Source organism: Mandrillus leucophaeus, unplaced genomic scaffold (assembly GCF_000951045.1).
Source record: "Mandrillus leucophaeus isolate KB7577 unplaced genomic scaffold, Mleu.le_1.0 Scaffold434, whole genome shotgun sequence".
In the NCBI taxonomy this organism is placed as follows: Eukaryota; Metazoa; Chordata; class Mammalia; order Primates; family Cercopithecidae; genus Mandrillus; species Mandrillus leucophaeus.
The window spans coordinates 862,894-883,656 of NW_012104632.1; the positions used below are offsets into that span (position 1 = coordinate 862,894).

Genomic DNA, 20,763 nt, shown 5'->3' on the forward strand with positions numbered 1-20,763 from the left:
AAAAAAAAAAAAAAAGAAGAATTACAAAATTATTTAATTAATACAACAACAACAACAAAAAACAATGCTCTGAAAGTCTCTATTGTAATTAGCTACAGGAGAGAAGGCGAGGGATGGTGTGGGGTGTGGAGATGATGTGGTGAGAAAGAAAAAGATGTAAACAAAAAGGGGAAACAGAGAATTCAGGGCAAGGAAAATGAGCGTGGAACAGAAAGAAACACACACAGACTCATCCATCCTTAGAGGGAGAAATACAGGAAGAGGAAAGAGGGAAAGGTGTCCAAGAAACAAAATGATCCTCCCCTGGCCATCACTTGGATCTTGCTGTCATAGGCACTGAACGCCATGGGGTGTGTGTGAGCACAGGTGTAACTGAGAGTGTGACTCTGAGGACTTGTGATGACACTGGGCTCTGGAGTAGATATGGCCTCTCTGTCAAAGGCTCCCCAGGCTTGCTCTGGGAGTTTCCATTCTATGTTGGGAGACTGAACGACTGATAACTAATAATATGAAGTGGAGTTTTCAGTGAACAGAGCCTAGAAGCCTTCCTGGGGCAGGGCTGGGGGACGAGGGCAGGGCAGCACTGAGCAGGGAGGCGTGTGGGGAAAGGCACGTGGAGACCCTGGTTTCTCTCTTTCCTCATTGCTTTCTGCTTATCCTCAAGAAAAGACATACACCGGAACTACCCAAATCCAGACTTTGATCGTGACTGAGTGCATTTAAGGCTCTATCTCGTTTGGTCATGAATGTGGGTATTCACCGTAATTCAACTGAAGCCACATTCATGGTATTTCATATCTTTACTTCAAACTAAGCCCTGAATTCTGCTCGCAGCCCTCTTTCCACCTTGGCCATGAGTGACACTGGGCAGCTTCTGAAGCCTTGCTGGGTTTCAGTGCATTAAGTCATAAACTGAAGGCATCTGACTAAAAGATTTCTGAGATTTCACCCAGCTAAAATAATGACATCTTTAAAATCAAAACTGAGCAAATAAAACTCTGAAAAATATAAACCTGGATAAAGAATATTTTGATTAAAATATCCTTAAGAATGTGTTACAAATTAAGGAAAAAACAACCAATTTAAAACATTATCCAATTTAACCCGCATTAAAAATACTTTTTTTTTTTTTTTTTTTTTGAGACAGAGTCTTGTTTTTCACCCAGGCTGGATTGCAGTGGCACGATCTTTGCTCACTGCAACCTTTGCTTCCCGGGTTCAAGTGATTCTCCTGCCTCAGCCTCCCAAACAGCTGGGATTAAGGCGCCCACCACCATGCCCAGCTAATTTTTTGTATTTTTGGTAGAGACAGGTTTTCACTATGCTGGCCAGGCTGGTCTCAAACTCCTGACCTTGTGATCTGCCCGCCTCGGCCTCCCAAAATGCTGGGATTACAGGCATGAGCCACTGCACCCGGCCTATTAAAAACACTCTTGTCCTCTAATAAATACCAAATCAGCCATTTGCCACTAAAAAAAAAAAAAAAAGTGAAATAAGATATGATATGATTTCAATACTTTGTAGCATTTCATTACTTTGTTTTAAATGTTTAAAATTTTGCAATTTTGTGTTAATCCATCCAATCTTAAAGTCATCATTGGCAGATGCAGCTTTCCTAAGAACTGGACTTTTAAAAGTCAAAATTATGGCCGATCTTTCTGAAAATGTTAAATGAACAGGGAAATAAAGGGAAAAGTGCAATTACTAAGAATCTCAAAAATAGAGTTATGTCCCTTTATCTTTCATTTTCACTACAAACCTCTCAGCTCTGATTTTTGTGTTCCTGCTCATAAATCCAGAGGGAATGCTGTGGGTGGTGGGCTGGATGGGGGTGGGAGGATACACTGTCGTCTAATAGGGGAATCAACCCTTTCAGTTGACAAAGACAGCAACCACATCTTTAGATGGTTTATTCGATCTGCGTGAAAGAGTGGCAGTGGGATTTCTGGCACTTGAATAAGCGGAAACAATATTTTTGGCTAGAGAAACTTCTCCTGAGTTCTCTCAGGGAGCCTTCTAGAAGGCCATCTGGACCAAGCAGTATTTCTTTTGTAAAACCCTGCAATTGGAAACAGAAATGAAAGGTGTGCGAGCGGCAATCAGACACCTATGAAAATGATCTGCTTTCAATATTTTGGGAGGAGGGATGTGTTACTGTTCATAAAGTTTCTAGATGGAGAGACTTACATAAGGAAGAAAACTCTTACTTTCCTTTTTCTTTCTTTATTAAGAGATACGTTTCCAGTTTATATTCCAGTAGAAGATGTGCTTATTAATGTGAACTTATCAGCTTGCACTGTCTTTCTCTCCGCAGTGAAATGAGAGTGTTGGCTATCTGTGATATTCACAGTTCTTAGGTCAGGTAGTGACCTTGTTTTTGACATTTGTGATTGTTAGTTGAACCCAGAATTTAAAGATGAACACTTCCCCTTCCTCAGGCTTTAGCCAACTTGTGAAGCTATAACAAAGGAGAAATATTGAAAAAGCTAAACAAAATCCTTCCAAAACCAAACAAAGCACGCATATCCATTATATGAATCAAAGAGAATGTTCGGAAAACTGAAAATGAAGCAAAGCCGTATTTGTAGCCAGATACTTCAAAATATGAATATTCTAGCAAAGTATCTTTAAAAATTTGACACACATAACACATTGTGCTATTCCTTCACATTTTTCTGTTAGAGTCTCCATTTGGAAAGAAATGGTAAATTCCTATATTAAGATTTCCTGTGATTAGTGACTGTTTTAAAAAAGCAACTGTTTCCTTTAGCTGTCATTTTTGCCTAAGAAGTGATGAATATGGAAAGATTAAAAACTTTAGCACTAAGTTCATAATATAGATTTGAGCAAATATATGTTATCATACATACTTGAATGTTTATATGTTGTATAAACATGTATGCTATATGTATTTGTTTATATAAAATTATTTCTATTGATATCAATTAATATTAGATGATTATTTGCTTCAGATGTTTTCAAGTATCCAATTTTTATACTATACAAAATTCTTTATTGATAAAAAAGAATTATTGAAATCATATTACTTTAATAAGCATATTAAATTCATTTTGAATGAATAATTTTCCAATATTAATGGAATCACCATTATTATAAAAAAGACATAAAAATGGAATTAACTTTTAAGAAAATCCTTTATAAATTTAAAACAAATTATGTGGAAATGATTTATCCTGGCTAAAGCATTTTACCAAATAATTTGAAACTAGAACAATTAATGGTATGCAGGTTGTATCTCAAAATACATTTTTCTGGAAGGATGGAAGAAAGTCAGTTTGATTAGTATTGTGGATGGAGACCTTACAGCTGATGTCGGCTAAATTGAAGACATTTTAGTTTCTGGGAATTAACATAGGAGCAGAGATTACTTAGAATGTCTAAACTTTTTCCAGCAGATGTTAATAAGATAAGATAACCTAGAATCCCCAGTGTCAGTCTCTAGCCCTAACTCTGATTACTGTCACTGGACTACTGTGCCAGGCAAAATTTTTTAGCCTGAAAATACCTTTCAGTTTCCTGAAACAAAGCAGCCACAAGAATCACTGCCTGCCAAACAGGGACAGATGATATGAGCTGATTGTTATTTCTTTTAATGTGAAGTGATTGTCAACCAACATTATACTAAGGATATCAAACTATTTCCTTAGGACTTTTAATTAAAATAAACATCCCCCAAATTCTGTGATACCAAAGTCTGATCCCCAATAATTTATCTGCTCATGGTCGAAGTTGTCCCATGAATTTTGCCATTTGGAGAGGATAGGAAGAAAAGGTAGAGCTTTTATGTTTGAATAATAGTAATGATTATTACTGTAGAGAACACAAATGGCTCAGCACTAACTGTGAACTTCAGCTATACCTTTGGTGTTTGGGCAGGATATAATTTAAGATGAGAGCAGGAAGAAGTAGAGAAAAGCAAAGATACATAATTTTTCCTTCTTGGGTCATTTCTACATAAAAGCATTACTTGAATGAAATTTTCATCAGAGGGAGGAAAAAGGTCTTTTGGAAATTTATGACTGTCACACTAGGACACAAACCACCAGTTTCCTATCTTTGAGAGAGTCATCTGCGCTTTGGACAAAATATCTAAGGGTTCATGTGTTCATCAGTGATTCACATTTGACATAAAACAGACTAGATGTTTGTTGGAAGCAACACTTTATACAATTGTGCAACCCATTTACACAAAACCTTTACAAACAGAACCCACATTATTTAAACCCCAAGATCCCCTCAAGATCCAGAGTCACCTACCTGCAGATCCAATTTCTGTGACCGGCCAGTTTATAGGCAAAGTGAAAGAAACATGCTAACTGGATAAAATAACCATATGTCCCTACTGGAAGCCCCATTACTTGAATCATTTCAACCTTGCTGGACAAAACACCAGGAGAATTTGCTGTAGGAAACAAACCTCCACAAATGGGGCAGGGAAGAAATTACCTAATAGTTAGTCTCCCCTCTGCTCTAATTTCTATGGTTCTGTGTTAAGAAAAGCCATCCTGCCACACTGTTGTGAGAGCTTATGCCCCAACAAGAGGGCATTTCTTATTTTAAAAAAGTCCAGAATTGAACATTTAAGTTGCCGTCATCAAAAGGTATGGCAACTTTGGGAGCATTTTCCCAAGGAACAACACTTTTCAAGATACAACGGGAAAGGGTCATTTTCCTCATTCAAAAACGTAAATGCTAAGAAAAACACGTGTTTCTGGTTTGACTTCTGTTTGTTGGCTACTGAAATTCAGGGTAACCTCTCCCACACCCCTGTCTGCTTACAATGCCAACTGGCCTCCTTTGATGCTACCCAGTGTGAAACCCAGCTGGGATGGGTCATAGACACAGTGCTGGTCCAGACTGGAACTCTGCTCTCTCCTTTCAACGGTTTACATGTTGCCCCAGTTTCCTATTTCACCAGGAAGTGTTTATGTCCTCAGCTGGCACAAGGCTCATAGCAGAGGTACAGAGCATTCAGTGTGGGTGTGCGTGGGCAGGTATGCGAGAGAAGGGGGTGGATAGAGTTATTTGCACATGTGCATGGGAGTCCATGGCTCTTCATTCTAGGTGAATATCTAGATTTATTCATGGGAATCTTGATTTGGGGTTAAGACACAAAAATGGACATTAAACACAAGGTCAACTTAAAATACTGTTTCTATGAAATGCATTACTTTTCTGATGGCCACTGTTGATGGGAAATGGGAGGATGCTATTTATCATGAAATTGGTATAAGTCCAAATTGGATATTTCCAATGTAACATATTCTGCCTTTGGATATTAAGTGTGAGTTTGTGCAAAGATGAGCCTGCTGGTGTGTGAGTGTGCCCATGTGTGCATAGGTTGAACATGGACTTCCTTAGGGAATGACCCATTTAATATTGTTACCCATTTTGGCAAGTCCTGGGATTTTTCAAGTGTCCTTGCCGCCAGTGAAAAGTGCAAGGGACATGTCTCACATGGATGTCACAGGTTCAGGTTCACCACTAAAAACCAGTTTTTCTTTTTTCTTTCTTTTCTTTTTTCTTTCTTTTTTTTGCAGGGGGGGAATGGTTAATATTCAGAACTGTAATAAATTTTCAATATTCTTTCTCCTAAGTAATTTTGCATTGTAGGTATCAAAACTTTACTCCTTCTGGAAGTCACGAGGCTGAGTTTAGAGATTACCTCTAGGATAGATTTATAAATGTAACTTTCCCTCCTATCCTCTTAAAAAGAGGCAAACGGTATTATTGCAAATAACCTTTAAGATAATTAACTGACAATGCTGCAACTAGCATAAAATCTTCCTTCAGGCGACACCTAATTTAAGTGTTACTGGCACAAAGTGGAGACAGATTGTGCATTACCACTGCAATATTTACATAGCAGAAACCCACAGAGCAGGAAACGCGAGGCTCAATGATGCACTAAATTAGGAACAACCGTACTCCAGTGTTAATTTGCTTTCCATTCCATCCAAATCTCAGGTCCAGAAATCGGTACAAACACATATACAACCTCCCACTCTCAGATGACTAAACCGGAGGAGATGTCTGTACTTTTTCCCCCCCAAATTAAAATAACTTGAAATTTATTTCTTTCCTCCACAAGAACCATTTAGTCAAACTGTGTTTATTTCATTACAACTTGTTCTCACTTTGATCTAAGATTATTTTCATATGAATGCTGCATAGAAGTCTGTAGAGAAAAACTAAACAGACTTCTATTTTCTCTAAGGCTGCCAATATATTTTATGAAAAGAATAAAATGAGAGACTTGAGAGCCAGTTAGTGAAATATTTAGGAACATGGGCAGGGCAAATCTACCTCAAGCAATTTTCTCACTGGTGAATGTTGTTCCCTCCCTTTCCCCCTCCCCAGATACAATGAGTTTTCTTAAACCATTCACACAACATATTTGTTTCATTCTTCCCGACAATATTTTCAACACTACTTTCAGCCAAGGCATTAATGAAACATTTACCTTTCCTAATTGTTGATGTTCTTTAAAGGCAGCAATCAGTTCTTCAGCCCACTTAATTTTTTCAGGGGAAGGAGAAAACTGCTCCTGGACCACGGCAATTTGGTTAGGGTGAATCACCTGCTTACCTACAAGAAGATTAATAACGTCGGAACCACGAAACAACGAACAGATGTTCAAACAAGATGTTTCTATCGCGTGAGGTTCCTGAAGGCCTCATAGACTGTATGTTAAATAACTAATTTAAAACTTTTTATTGAGAACACAAAACAAAACAAAACCTGCAATCAGACAGGCTTTTCCAGAATAACCACAGAAGCAAAACTACAACAATGGAAGTAATTGTGTTTCCGATCCTATAGAAATGCCACCTTAGGGCAGATAATCTCTTATTTTTAGTTACAGGTGGGCTGACGAGGCAGCTTGTTGAATAACTGCTTTGGCTGGGACTTTAAAGGATAATGTCTGCAAATTAGAGGGATTATTTTTAGTTGAAGTAGAAAAAATTAAATGAGAATTCTCTCAGATTTTATAAGGTATCTTTTGCTTTCTTTGTAGAATTATACCTCTTTCCATGATTTCTCTTAGAAATGGTCTGCTGGTTTTCATAAAGCTTACAGATGCAGTCATTACAACTATATTATTATCAAATACAGTCTTACAATAGTACATTTAATTTTTTTTCTTTTAGACGAACATAGTTTATGTGTCATTTCTAACCCCCAATAGAAAATTGGATTTGAATGAAAATATTTTATTCAGTATGGTAAAATAGAAGGCAGAGTTGAACATTGCAGCCTCTGGATTACTCCATTTAAAAATTTAAAAATAGATACTTAAAGTTTCTCTGTCCAAAAATATACCCAGATTTTCCCTTTTGGCTTATAGAATCAAGACTGGGTATTTCCCTCTTTATAGCTCCCTACATATCCCAGAAGAAATCTTATCTCTGTAGAAATACCTTCCAAAAAGATTTATGATTCTTTTTATAGTTGAAAGATTTTAAATGAAAACATCATACAAAGATAAGAGCCATAGGATTTTGTGAAATAATGCAGTCGTTAAAAAAACAATTTAACAATCAGGGAAGTGTGGAATCCAATCAGATCATTAATAAAATGCAACATAATTTAATGTTATAATAATGATGAGATTATATTGTGCTATGTGATAAAGTTATGAACATAATTGGCTCTTTAAAAATAATGTACACTTAATGAACATTTACTCTGCTAAATATATTTGTTGGTACATCAATTTGCTTTGCTTTTGAAATAGTTATTTTAACATTTAGACAGTACGAATTATATCCTTGATGTTTTATATCTTGCTGTCAGTTCCTATTACTTGCCATTATTCTGTTAGAATGAAAAAAGGAATGATGCTTGTAAAAACATATTTTTAGTGTTTCATGTAAAAGAGTTTAAGTGGATAAATATAATAATATCTTTTCTTTCCACTGGCATAATTAAAACATCCTCACATTGCTATTCCATTCTTTTCTGTCAGCATACTAATAAAATGTTAAACGCTTTTATAAATAAAGATTCTTTAAATTACCTGAGGAATAATTTCTGGGAACGAATAACATGAGGGATGACAAGAGGGCTTTTTTCAGTAGTAGGTATTGAGATTATATTTAAGTAATCTAATAGTTGTTAGGATATTGTTAATAAAGGATGTCAGTTCTGGTAGTCATTTCCTACTAATTGTTAGCCCTGAATTTCATAATTTATGTACATAATTTACACCAAAGTGTAAAAAGCCAGATTTCATGGGAACTTCTTGGTACATGCACTATAATTTGAGGAGCACAAACTACTTAAAGTACTGTGAAATCACTGCTAGCTCAAACTACTTAAAGTACTGTGAAATCACTGCTAGCTCTCCATCCTCCGGTGCCTATATTTTGGCAATGAGGCTAATTTAAGATCCATGTTAGGTTTTAGAAATGTATGGGCACTCAGATGTGAAGTTCTCTTTCGTCACATCTTAGCTATTCCAACACTGTACAGCAGACTTTAATGCCATGTGGGAACCAAGCAAATATTTTATACAGAAGAGTTGTTATTGACAAGTTACTGAGAGGGTGCAAAATTGGAAGACATTAAAATTTATGACCATGAAATCCTTTTTACAGTACCGCTTGATATATCGTGCTTTAAATCAATACCTGTCAAGTCTTTTAGGTAACTGTATGATGGTGTCATTTTTGTCTTCTACAATAGACTGCAAAAAAGAAGAAAACCTATAGTGCTTCATATTTATAATCTTTCTTCTCAGCATGTAGCACTGGAGTAACTGTAATGACGAAGTCAGCTGTTAAAGCTTTATTCCAAGATTTAGTTTTGGCTTCTTTTTTATAAAAAAATTCCTAAAGTTAATGGCCATTTATACAGCCAATGCATTGATTTAAAATCAATCGACATGGACTGTGACTCTGGGAAATGACCGCAGAAAAGAAACTACAGCTAACTTTTAGAAACTACAACTCATTAAAAATATATATCATTTTTAAAAGTACAGGAAATCCTTATAGCACAGACTTAGTCTTCCTCCAGTGTTATGGATAACACAATACTTTCATTGGATTTTAAACCTTTCAACCACCTGCTTCAGATAAGACATGTCTTCCTTCCTCCATCCCTCCCTCTCTCCTCCCCACTTTTCCTTTCCTTTTTTCTTTCCTTCTTTTCCTTCTCCTTGTGCAAAGCCCAAGGTATGGCAATCAAATCCCAAACAACTAGGACAAACAGATCCTGAGTGGTCTAAAATACTCATTAAAAAACATTTATTTTTAAAAACGACTACAAATAATCTCCTTATTATCAGATTGATTACCTCTTATTGGTATGCAGAAATATAATTGGGACAACAAAGACTTTCTCTCTAAAAATTGCAAACTGCCTACGAAGTGTGGCTCCCTAGTTATGGCCTGGTTCCCTTGAATATATAATGGGCACTGTGCCCTCTGCGCCTTCCCATTATCCTCGCTTCCCCCCTTTTTTTAGCGATTTAATACTCCCCGTCGTGGAGAAACAATAGTGCCAGGTCCATAAGCTCCTCGTGCTGAGTTGGGCACAGTCTAGAAATTTAAACCTGATTTGAAATAGCCTGTCTTCTGCGATTGAATTAGGGGCCAAGTTAATTCAGTCCTGTATCTTGGAGACACTCTTCAGCTCCCGGAGAAGTTCTGGGGCAGACATTTACCCCAGAGGAGGCAGAGGAAACTCAGATTCTGCTGAGTGATCGTGGAGGGGTCAGTGTCAATGCAGTGCTTTCTCTTTTTTATTGAATTAGTTCCCATTTTGGAGCAACATCTGGCTGCCTGGCAGCCAGTGCCATACATTGCAGGCCAACAACATCAGGGTCTATTAGATAAATTTCATGGAGTTTTTCTCCAACTTTTTCATTGGGGTCACATCTTAACCAGTCGTTGGAAAGAGGCAGGAACAAGCACAATCACATGGATGTGGCAGAGGACTCCTTTTTTCCTCGGTCACTATGAAACGCAGGGAGAATTCGTTTATTAATAGTTCAGATAACTGAAGAATATTTCCCTATATGGGATCACATTTATTTAAAAATTTGGGGGGGATCATATTTATTTTAGCTCTTTGTGTAAAAAACACAAGAACAAACTCAGAGCTTTATTTAATTCGAATATAACACTAAAATAGCTTCTTAGGTCATTCAATTTTATTTTGGACTAAATCATCATCCATTAAGGTATTTTTTACATTTAAGCCTGCTTTATGAAACGTTTCTTTCAGTAACCGCTACCTAGATACAATTCAAAAACAGTTATAACGGGAATATCAGGATGCTCATCTCTTTTCCTTATTATTCGGGTACCTTTCTGATACTAATATTCTTAGAACTTTCAACAGAAGAACAGGTAAGAGTGAAGGAGCACACTGTGTTTTTCCCATGGTCGTCAGTTTGTGTGTGTGCAACTTCAAGTGGATGTTTGTGTGTAGACTCCTATCGTGGTTTTTTGAAAAACAGATCTCTGTTGTAAAAACACAATTTTCGTCGCTCCCCTGGCTCATGGGGACCTGAGTGACCAGGCACACCAATCAACAGATAGCCGCCTGTGCCCCAGACCGGACTACAAGGGGCCGGCTGAGCCTAGTGCCAGCCTATGCCCGTAGGTGTCGCCAGGTATACGGACACTTACTGGGAGGTGGGAGAGAGAGGAGGGGCTTGGAGTGGCAGAAGAGCAAACAACTAGTTATGAGTAAAAAACAAAACAAAACAAAAACCAAAGATAATATCACCAACATTTTTTCAGAAATGAATTAAATTTTGGATATTCTAGGAGATTTTTCTTCTATCCATCAACCAAAATTCTTATGGCGGTTCACTCAAAAACACTCTTTTAACAGCCTCATCCCTCCCTACAGGTCAGCCAAGACCACAACAAAATGATTAAGAGGATGGAGGAAAAAAAAAAGCAACTAATATAAAGAGGAAATAAAATGAGTGATTTGTTGACTTGCAGGGCCAAAGAAAACCATGACAATGTGTCTGGCAAGTTCTTCCTCTGTGTGGCTTGTTCATATTTGAAATAGCGGAATAAGATATCTGATGAGATTAGAAGTGTTTTCGGGTCAAGTTTCTATTTTTCTGGAATGCTTGCTAATTTAGACACTGCTTTCTAAGACAGGAATCATACCAGTGAAGCCCATTGCAGCTCCTTCTCGTGACTGTCTAAGAAGCCCAGCTCCATCTCGAAAGTCAATGTACACCAGATCTATGGCTTGGAGATCAAAGGCTTTCGCTATGACAACAATCTTTTGCCGGGCGTAGAGAATATCCAGGGTTTCTTTACTACTTGTTGCACCTGAAAATGGGATGTTAACAGAAAAAGGAGGCTTTAACTTTGGAAACCGCACCCAGATATTTATTATAAAACCTCAGTTTGTACAGATATCTATACCTCCCTGGGAATTGCTCCTCTGCAAAATAATTATTCAAATGTAAATGAAGACAGGGATATGTGGAGGCCAAGTTAAATCTCGTATGTGTCTGTTTAACTGACAAGGCACCTTTCAATAGAATTACTTCTACCTGCATTAAGAGAAGGCCCCTTCCCCATTCTGGGAGGCTGGGTCAGGGTCACAAGGGACTCCTGATATATTTTTTTCCTTCTTATCAATGCTTGAAAAGTGCCAGTCCAAAGACAGCACCACAAAAGGTGGCCCAGCAGCTATGCAGGGCAATGGTTCGTGTTTCACAGCAAGCACAGAACTGTGTGTGCTGTGGTTGCCATGCCCTGTCCAAACTGAAGTTCTGAGCCAAATGCTTCAGCTTCAGGGTCTGTCTGGATGCAGAACTTGGGGAGACGGGAGGGCACTTGTTTTGGGAGGGCTGGAAAGCGTCGATATGCCTTCTGTAGCCCGCTGAACCGTTGGATACACAAGTCTCCTGGAAAGACTCGTATTCAAATAAATTCAGTGTTTTCACCCTGAGGGGAGGGAAGTGTCCCTGTTTATATTTGGAGTATGCCACTCCCTGCTCAGGGAAAGTGCCTGTCTTCAGGTCACTGGGGCTGGTTTCTGTGGCCTCGGCCTCTTTTCTAAATGCTTCACGGTCTCCAGTCACACACGCAGACCCCTCAAGTGCAGCGCACGAGGGATGGTGAGAATCAGTGAAAATCAGCACATTTAATACCAGGAGTTCGGAAACATATTGTAAGAAAAATTTAAGATCCATTTAAAATAATATTTATATACCGCATATTCTGCAGAAAACAATTCATTAAGGCAAATGTGAAATCGCCTTAAATTTGCATTAGAAATCTAGACAGCCCACGGACGGATGTGAAAACAAAATACTGAAGCAACGGTGAGGCTGTTCACATAATATATTTATTAGGAGCAAAGGAGATGCCATATATTCTTGAGCATGCCTGGGGCTGCAGCAGGCTTTCTATTGCTCGTGTCTTCTGTAACCATGTAGTGTTCTAGAAGCAGGGCAGCTATGAGGACCTCTAAATTATCAGGAAGTAGTGTCCATTCCATTGTCATGACAAACCATTGTCACGGTTGGCAAATATACATTGTTATGTAAATGTCAAGGGGCAAAGAAAAAATATATACACACATATACACACACACAGAAGAAGAGAGAGAGAGAGGTCTTTGACACCTATGCTGGCTCGAAAGTCTTCTCCTCCAAAAACGACTGCATCTAGAAAGAGACCTACTTGAGGCCCGATCTTTAGGGTTTCTTCACACACTGCCTGTAAAAGAGCAGAAGAGAACCAAGTCTCACGGAAACGCGTGCGTCAGAGGGAAGAGGCACGGTGCCTTTTAGTAACAGGACGACCTGACTCTTAACACAATTTGGCTGAAGGCAGTCCTAAAAACGCAGCCCAAATTTACCCCTTTCAAAAGGTATTTAATATCATCCAAGATAAGTATATTGTATAAATTTGCTTTGTTTAATGGATTATATTAATATAGTTATAATGTACAAATTGTAGTCCATCTCATTTTTGGAGAAACTTTGAGTTAACTCATTTTGCTTGCGCTAGAAGTTATTTATATCTTTCCAGAATTTGTTTTTGCTTTAAGAGACTCTCATGAAACCACAGGGGAGAAGGAAGGAATTTTAAAATCAAACTAATTGAATTATTTGCATTAGGATCAAGCACATGGTCTCAGGATTAAAGACAGTACAAAAACCTGCAACTCCAGAGGGGAAAATAAAAATGCAACAAGTCATCCAAGATGTGTTCATAAAGCAACTTCGACATTTATATATGAAAGTCAAGGCAAATACCATTTGTCATAGACATAACCATGAATCTTGAAAGGTGGAGATATAACCTGCTAATATATGTGGGTGGGAAAGAAACGAGGAACCGGTGGAGACACTGTTGATTAATTTCAGACATTCTAAGTGCTTCTAAGTACATTATGGAATAAAATAGTGAAGCAGTGCTTAAAAATTAAATCACTGGATGAATCTGGTTGCATCTAAGGGATATGCTTTTGATTATATTCTCAGGATTCTGGGGCTAGCTGGAAGAATTTATGGTTAGTTGTGTAAACAAGCAGTTCACAGGACAAGTCTTGAAGCAGCTCCCCAAACATTTGCACTCGACCCCCTTCCACACATCCCAAGGCCTCAGAGTTGCCGCTCACACGTTCTCTCTCCAGTATAGTTCGACTATGTTTTTTTCTGTTGTTTTTAGTTATTTCTTTGCTCCTGCCTTCTGTGGGGGCTGGGGTGGGGGGTGGGAGTCCAGGAACTCTGAAAGGGGGTGCTAGATTGATGTTTGCAGGTCAGGTGGAATGAGAGGCATATTTTGGAAAATAATATAAATGCCCCCTGATAAACGAGAAAAGACGAGCTAGCTCTGAATTTGTTAAGGCAGGTAGTTTAGTGCAACCACACAGCGGTTGAAAACACTTGGCTCAGCTAATATTCCCGCATGTATATTAGAAGATATTCGATGTTCTAATATGGCAAATTGAAAAAATGTACTGCAAATTATTTGTGTGCATGAACTTACAAACAATAATCTTCTCTGCTAGCCATTACTGATAATGTTGCTACAGAGAGGGCAGAAAATTTCCCAATGAAAAGACAATTGATAGAAAAGAACATTTCAAAGTTAATTCATAAGGGTGACAAAATAAATTTTCATGTACATTTAGTCTATAAATGCAATAATTCAAGGCATATAATTACACAGTGATTAATTAAAATTGTTACTAGGAATATATAAATGCTTCATTTAAATATTTTGGACTGGGAAGCTTTTCCTTCTACTTAACTGATTTCATTGTTTTCTAAGATGCTGGTAACTTGGTTTTCAGACTATTACAGATAACAAATGGTGTTCAACGTTTCCTTTGCTTATAAATCTTTCTAGAAACACATTTTAAGAAGATGTTAAAATTGAAAGCAAAAGTTCTCTTTAGGTGATAAATAAAATGCTAACTTATTAACCATATTATGGCTTTCTTACCTTAAAATTGAGCAAACCCATTGCAGTTTCCACAAAAGGGATTAAATTCATTGGTTGTTCAAGTTTTCGGCCTTTTAAGTGGAATGAAAATTTGTCTGCAAACTAAAATCAGAAGTGTCATAGGTGATTAGTGGGGAAAAAATGTACAATCACGGAAATGTAGACACAGAAGTAGTATTTAAGTCTTTGACCTGAGGAAGTAATATCCAAGCCCCTTTCGTCCACACAAAAGAATTTTTTTAAAAAAGAAGAAGACCAAAGAAAAAGGTAATGAAGTTCCCACTAAACTAAATAGTAAAATCCCAAGCGTTACAATTTTTTTCTCCCAAAGGAGCACCTTGAGGCCTAGGAGTTAGAACTGGAAGCAGAGAGTATAAACGCTTTCCCTGAAAACGTATTTACTGAAGGCCTCTTGCCCTCGCTTCGTTAAATGCAAATGGTAGGCCCTTAAAACAATGAAGTCTTCCTCTACCTGCCATTCTGCTTTTGTTTCGTGCCCAGCACTGACATCAGTGTAACTGTTCAGCAGCCTTCCTTCCGTATTATTCATTATAGCACCATTACCCTTTGTTCAGATGGTTTTTCTTCATAATTTTTTAGCTTACCTAGGAAGACCTTAAAAAGGAAGTTTAATTCTTTGAAGACCAAAGCTCGCCAATTTTTTCCATGAGACCAGTTCACAGCTAGCTCTGTGCTGCCAGTGGGGTAGCCCAAATTCCAAAATCTATCATCTGGAAACATACAAAAGCTCTTGCCCAGATTCCTCCCCCCCTTCAAAAAGAGGGAAAAACACACTCTAAATTGTAAATCTATTATGTCTCTCTAGATCTAATAAGATGTGGGGAGATGGAAAAGAAATACAGGTATGATAAAGATATTTTTGTAAATAAAGATGAAAACATAGATATCCATTTTAAATTTAAGAAATATTCAGCCATTAATAGATATCAAAGGAAAAGGGAATTTTAATCATCTCTCCATTCAGTCTCAGTTGGGTAAATCATATCTAAGAGATTTGCATAAATATAAACCATCAAAGACTTTTCATCTTCAAAGGGGGTTTCAAGACCCTATAAGCTTTGTACTGTAATCATCACAGGTCACCACCCTGCAGGAATAAGGCTGCTATGGTAACATAAAAAAACTAATGCTTAAGGCTTAGCATAATATTCTGACTAATAGAAAGGAAACTCATTTGAAAAGCTGGCAGCCTATTTACCAGAAGCGGGATTAGAGGTGTTATTTCCCCTTCTAGCTGCCCCCTCCTTGCCGGTGCACCACCCCCCTAAAAAATCTAATCACTGGGATCTTTAAAAAGCTTTTGAGCAATTTGCAGTAACTTTACAATTAGGCTAAAATAAATCACAGCTTTCAGTAATGAAGAATTATTCCCAGTTGCTCCCACTGCCCCCCCTTCAAAGGACATCATCATCACCTCCTTAGTAACTTTTCAAGGGAAGGAATAACTCAACCAAAATAGCAAGAAGGAGCAGAGGGCGAGAATTTAAGGGGATAAAATGTATAGTATTTGATGTAGATGAAAATAAAACATAATGTATTTCTCATTTATGCTAGAAAGTGGTAGCACAGTATTAGTGGTTTTGGTGTTAAAAATGTAGTAGGGATTTTTTTTTTCATGAAAAAAAGAAAACTTGTGAAGTGACTTGCCCCGTTCTTTGTGATGACAGTTATAACTACAAAAATCATGGACTTTAAAGCCAAGTCAACGCTTTACAATATATTCCCTGTTCCTAGAGAGAACACCCCTAATGCCTTTTGTTTTTAAGCCAATAGGGGCATTTAAAAATTAAATATTCTGGCCCATCCTCCTCCTCCTCCTCCTCCCGCTCTTTCTTAAAAAATTGCATTAAGTACTAACACAAAAGGTAACTAGTGGAGAAGTTTCAATTAATTTTTTCAAAAGGAGACGATTAAATGTTTCCGGCCTGGTAAAGTGTTCATTTCAGTGAGGTGGAGGGGACTGGGGTAGGGGGAGGAGAAGAAGGGGGAGAAATCACAAAGAGATTGGGGAGGAGATGAAGTAGCAGGGCTCAGCAATTCTTTCAATTCCAGTGCACACCCAATAGTGTGTTGGAAGAATGCACACTGTTCGGGATTTGTGGGAGAATTGTCCCATGACAAAGGAGGCAGGGTTACGCTTGTTATAGTCCAATAAGCCGTGCCAGTCAAACAAGAACCCACACTAGCGACAAAAGGCGAGCAAGAGATTCTCACACAAAAGAAAACAAGTAAGCCCATCTTTCAGTTGTGCATCAGGCTCTGGGTTTTATGCTTCACATAAATACAAACGGAGAGGAAAAAATAAACAGCCAAAAGGACTTCTGTTAACTAGAAGTCCTATTTAAATTTCTGTGTGTATCTCACTTCCAAGGATTTAAAACAGCGAACAGAAGCCATAGCTGAAGGCTGGCTGGGTCTCCCCCTCCCCTGTCTGAAATTAAGGGTAATAACGGTGATAAATAGGCATTAACCATGAAACCAAAAGGGAACAGTGACTTCAGAGTCCATTTCAATCAACTTAAGACATATCTGAATGGGCTCAGGGCCCTTCAGGATATTAACATACTCTAACTAGTATCTCCCAGCTTCTGAGAGTAACCCTGGAGAGAAGAACTCCAGCTTAGTCAATAAATACTGGTCCTTGAATACGGGTCTTCGAGAAGGATCCAACACAGAGCTGTCCAAAAGAAACTGTATAGCAGCAGCTACATATGTAATTTTAAATTTTCTCGTAGCTACATTAAGAGGGTAAACTGAAACAGGTGAATTTAATTTTAACAGTGTCTTGCATTCAACCCAACAGATCCCAAATGTTATTTCAATGTGTAATCAATATAAAAATTATGGAGATAGTTTACATTCTCTTTTTGTCCTCTCGGTGAGTCCCGAGTCTTCAAAATCGAGTGTGTATTTTGCACTTTCAGCACATCTCAATTTGTGCTGGCCACGTTTCAATGCTCAGAAGCCACATGTCATAGTGGCTGTGGCACTGGGCAGCACAGACCTGACACACTGGGTGCATTCAGCAGGTGAGCAGTTTCGTAGGTGCTATGACAACTCAGGCTATTGCTGTGGTGGCAGCCATAGCCTCAGAGGTAATACTAGAGGTGCCTTCCACGAAACCACCACTGACCACTCGCCCCGACCACAAATGCTTCCAGTTTTCACACCTCACAGGCCCCAGAATGACACATTCTCTGCCCCAGAATGACCCAGTGAAATGTTATTTTATTCAGTGGAGATCTGCAGAAGAATAGCGACCCTCAAATAAAATCTAGCCCCTCCACCCTTTGTCAATTAAAACAATCATGGTGTAATCAGGCCCATTTCAAAAGTTTTCTTAAGTAATTTGACATGCCAACCACTTTACATTTCAGGTTTTTATTGGCTGAAAAGTCTGTCATGAAACACAAACACACCTGTCAGCAATTTAAAAAGGATGCACTAGAGAACTGCTCAGGAAATAATATCAGTGCTAATTAAAACCACTAGTTAAAAGCTTCCTGTTCATTCCTCCAGTTGCCCTAAAGAGTGACCTTTTCCTCCCCTTCTTTGGGTTCATTTTTTCATATGCAGCAAATGTGCCCTCCCTGCCTGGGATGATTTCAGATGAATCTCAGTAAGGGCCACTTACGTCACTGCTCTTCCAGGTGGAGGCCTTGGCTCAGGGCCGGGCAGGGCGGAGGAAGGGATGAAATTCTCGGGCAACCTAGTTTCCAGGGATTACTCTAGGAGGGCTACTGAGGAGCTTGTTCTGGCCAAACCACACATCCAATTAGGAAGCAAAGCATCATTTCAAAAGTGCATTTGGGCAAAGGCGAGTTTTCCTTGTGTGAAAGAAACGGATTCTTGCGCTTACTGCTTTTTCTCAAATCCCTTCCTCTCTGCTCTGTGCGTGCATTTTCCAAACCTGTGGCACCCAGATCCCTTCTTCTTGCCACTCCTCCTTAGCTGCTCTTGAGTCTTTTTGAGACGGAGTCTCGCTCTGTGGCCCAGGCTGGAGTGCAGTGGCGCGATCTCGGCTCACTGCAAGCTCCGCCTCCCGGGCTCACGCCATTCTCCTGCCTCAGCCTCCAGAGTAGCTGGGACTACAGGCGCCCGCCACCACGCCCAGCTAATTTTTTGTGTTTTTAGTAGAGACGGGGTTTCACCATGTTAGCCAGGATGGTCTCGATATCCTGACCTCGTGATCCGCCTGCCTCGGCCTCCCAAAGTGCTGGGATTCCAGGAGTGAGCCACAGCGCCCGGCCTCTCCTGAATCTTAAAGCAAAGCATTAGCTACTCACCCACTGGATTTCTTCAGGACTTTCCACCTTTGGTAGCATCAGGCTGGAAGGAAGGACCCGGGATTGCAAAAGGGTCTCTAGATCTTCTTCTGCCAGACCGCTGGAAACTGAGTTGACTCTCACACATTTTTCAGTAGGGCCCAGATCAAAGTCTTCAAGAGTTTTTACAATTCTCAGTCGAGCTTCATTCTATAAGTGTCAATAAAAAGTTTATTGTTATTTTTATCACTGAGGGGAGCACCATCAAATGGTTTATGAAACTGTTACCTGGATTCAGAGTCTGAGCACCATTACTCTATCTACACATTTCCTGTCCACCAAACAAGTAATATTTGAAAGAAGTCATCCAGTCTGAAAGGTGAGCAGTTGATTTCTAGGCTTCATTCGCCACAGCTGTAACATAGCCGAGACGCACTGCAATGCCACAGTGGGAGTGTCGTCTTTCTCATTAGCATTACTTCCCAATTGGAAGGGGGAAATGGTTAATGGGTAATTTTTCACTGATTGAGCATTAACGAAGTGCTAAGCATGGTTCTATGTTCTTTACCTGCACTTTCTCATTTAATAAACATAAGAAATTGGCTAACATCTAGATTGTGGCCGTCTCTCTGTCAGCTTCTTCACATTAGGGAAAAAATAAGGATTTTTCTTTTTCCACATGCAGCATGCTTTTTTTTTTTTTTACTCACTATTTTATTGCAACTGAGTTGAATCTTGACATTCAATTAAGAAGATGCTCACAGGAATCTGACAATGCGTACTACAAAAAAAGCTCCCACTTCTTCAGGTGGAAGGCAAGGAATCCCTTCATGAAGGGCTTGACAAATACATTTTTTTCTTTGACTTGACAGGCTCTGCTCCACAGTTCAGAAAAGCTGAAAGGCTGAAAGTCTGCTTCAGTATTTGAACTGTCCCCAGAAAAACTATATGAAACCAAGTATGTTATTTATTGGTTTCAGCTTGGGGGTGATGAAGGTGGGGTGGGGGAGAGAAAGAAGTGCATGGAAAGGGTGAGGGCTGGAGTCAAGAGAAAGAAAGCACTTGAGGTCATTACTTCCTGCCAATTTCAGTTTCAAAAGCAAACTCCTCCAACTTGCCAACAGCCCTCAACAAATTCTCATTGTCAGAATGAACACTTATCAAAAGTAGCTTCATTTGGGAAGGGTTTTTATGATACTAATAAAACTTTAAAGCTTCTCACTGCTGATGAATGTAGTTTAAAAAAAAGTCTCCACAATACATAGCCATTTGAAAAGCAATACTGATCTAGAAAAATAGCAAACAAAAGTAGAGACAAAAAAGAATCATTTAAGCCAATATTGAGTCTAAGTCCAAGCAACAAGACAACCTAGGACAGCAGATTTAAACCAGACAGATGTGGGTGTATGAGTGGGGAGGAGCAAGGAAGGCTTCCAAATGTGGTCTGAGTTAAACAATGTGAGGAAACGGTAGCTTAGAGTTGTCAGGTCAGATGGAAAGAGTACCTAAGACAGTTTAGGACCGCTCTGTGAAGTCCTGATTTACCGAGCTTCAGCTGCCAATAATTAGGCCAAGCTTAGACAAAAGCAACAGAGAGCTCAGACTAGCTAAAGTCAGAGATGATATAGCCAACAATGGCTTGGTTCCACATCATACCTTTGTTTTATTCCATAGATACAAAACTTGCCCACTTGCTCTATCATGTACTCTTTTTTTTTTTTTCTTTTTTTTTTGAGATAGAGTCTCACTCTGTCACCCAGGCTGGAGTGCAGTGGCGTGATCTCGGCTCACTGCAATCTCTGCCTCCGGAGTTCAAGTGATTCTCCTGCCTCAGCCTCCCGAGTAGCTGAGACTACAGGCACCCACCACCACACTCAGCTAAGTTTTGTATTTTTAGTAGAGACGGGGTTTCACCGTGTTAGCCAGGATGGTCTCGATATCCTGACCTCGTGATCCGCCTGCCTCGGCCTCCCAAAGTGCTGGGATTCCAGGCGTGAGCCCCAGCGCCCGGC

At 39.1% G+C, this 20,763-nt stretch overlaps 1 protein-coding gene across 1 annotated transcript in view; it reads right to left on the reverse strand.

The window, feature by feature from the left end:
* CLYBL (citrate lyase beta like) overlaps positions 1-20,763 on the reverse strand; it is a 151,295-nt gene that overhangs the window by 15,540 nt on the left and 114,992 nt on the right. The window contains exons 4-8 of the mRNA XM_011993810.1: positions 18,773-18,961; positions 14,466-14,567; positions 12,635-12,728; positions 11,160-11,327; positions 6,485-6,609 (exon numbers count right to left, since the gene is read on the reverse strand). Coding sequence (XP_011849200.1) covers positions 6,485-6,609; positions 11,160-11,327; positions 12,635-12,728; positions 14,466-14,567; positions 18,773-18,961 — 678 coding nt within the window. The remainder of the gene's footprint in view (positions 1-6,484; positions 6,610-11,159; positions 11,328-12,634; positions 12,729-14,465; positions 14,568-18,772; positions 18,962-20,763) is intronic.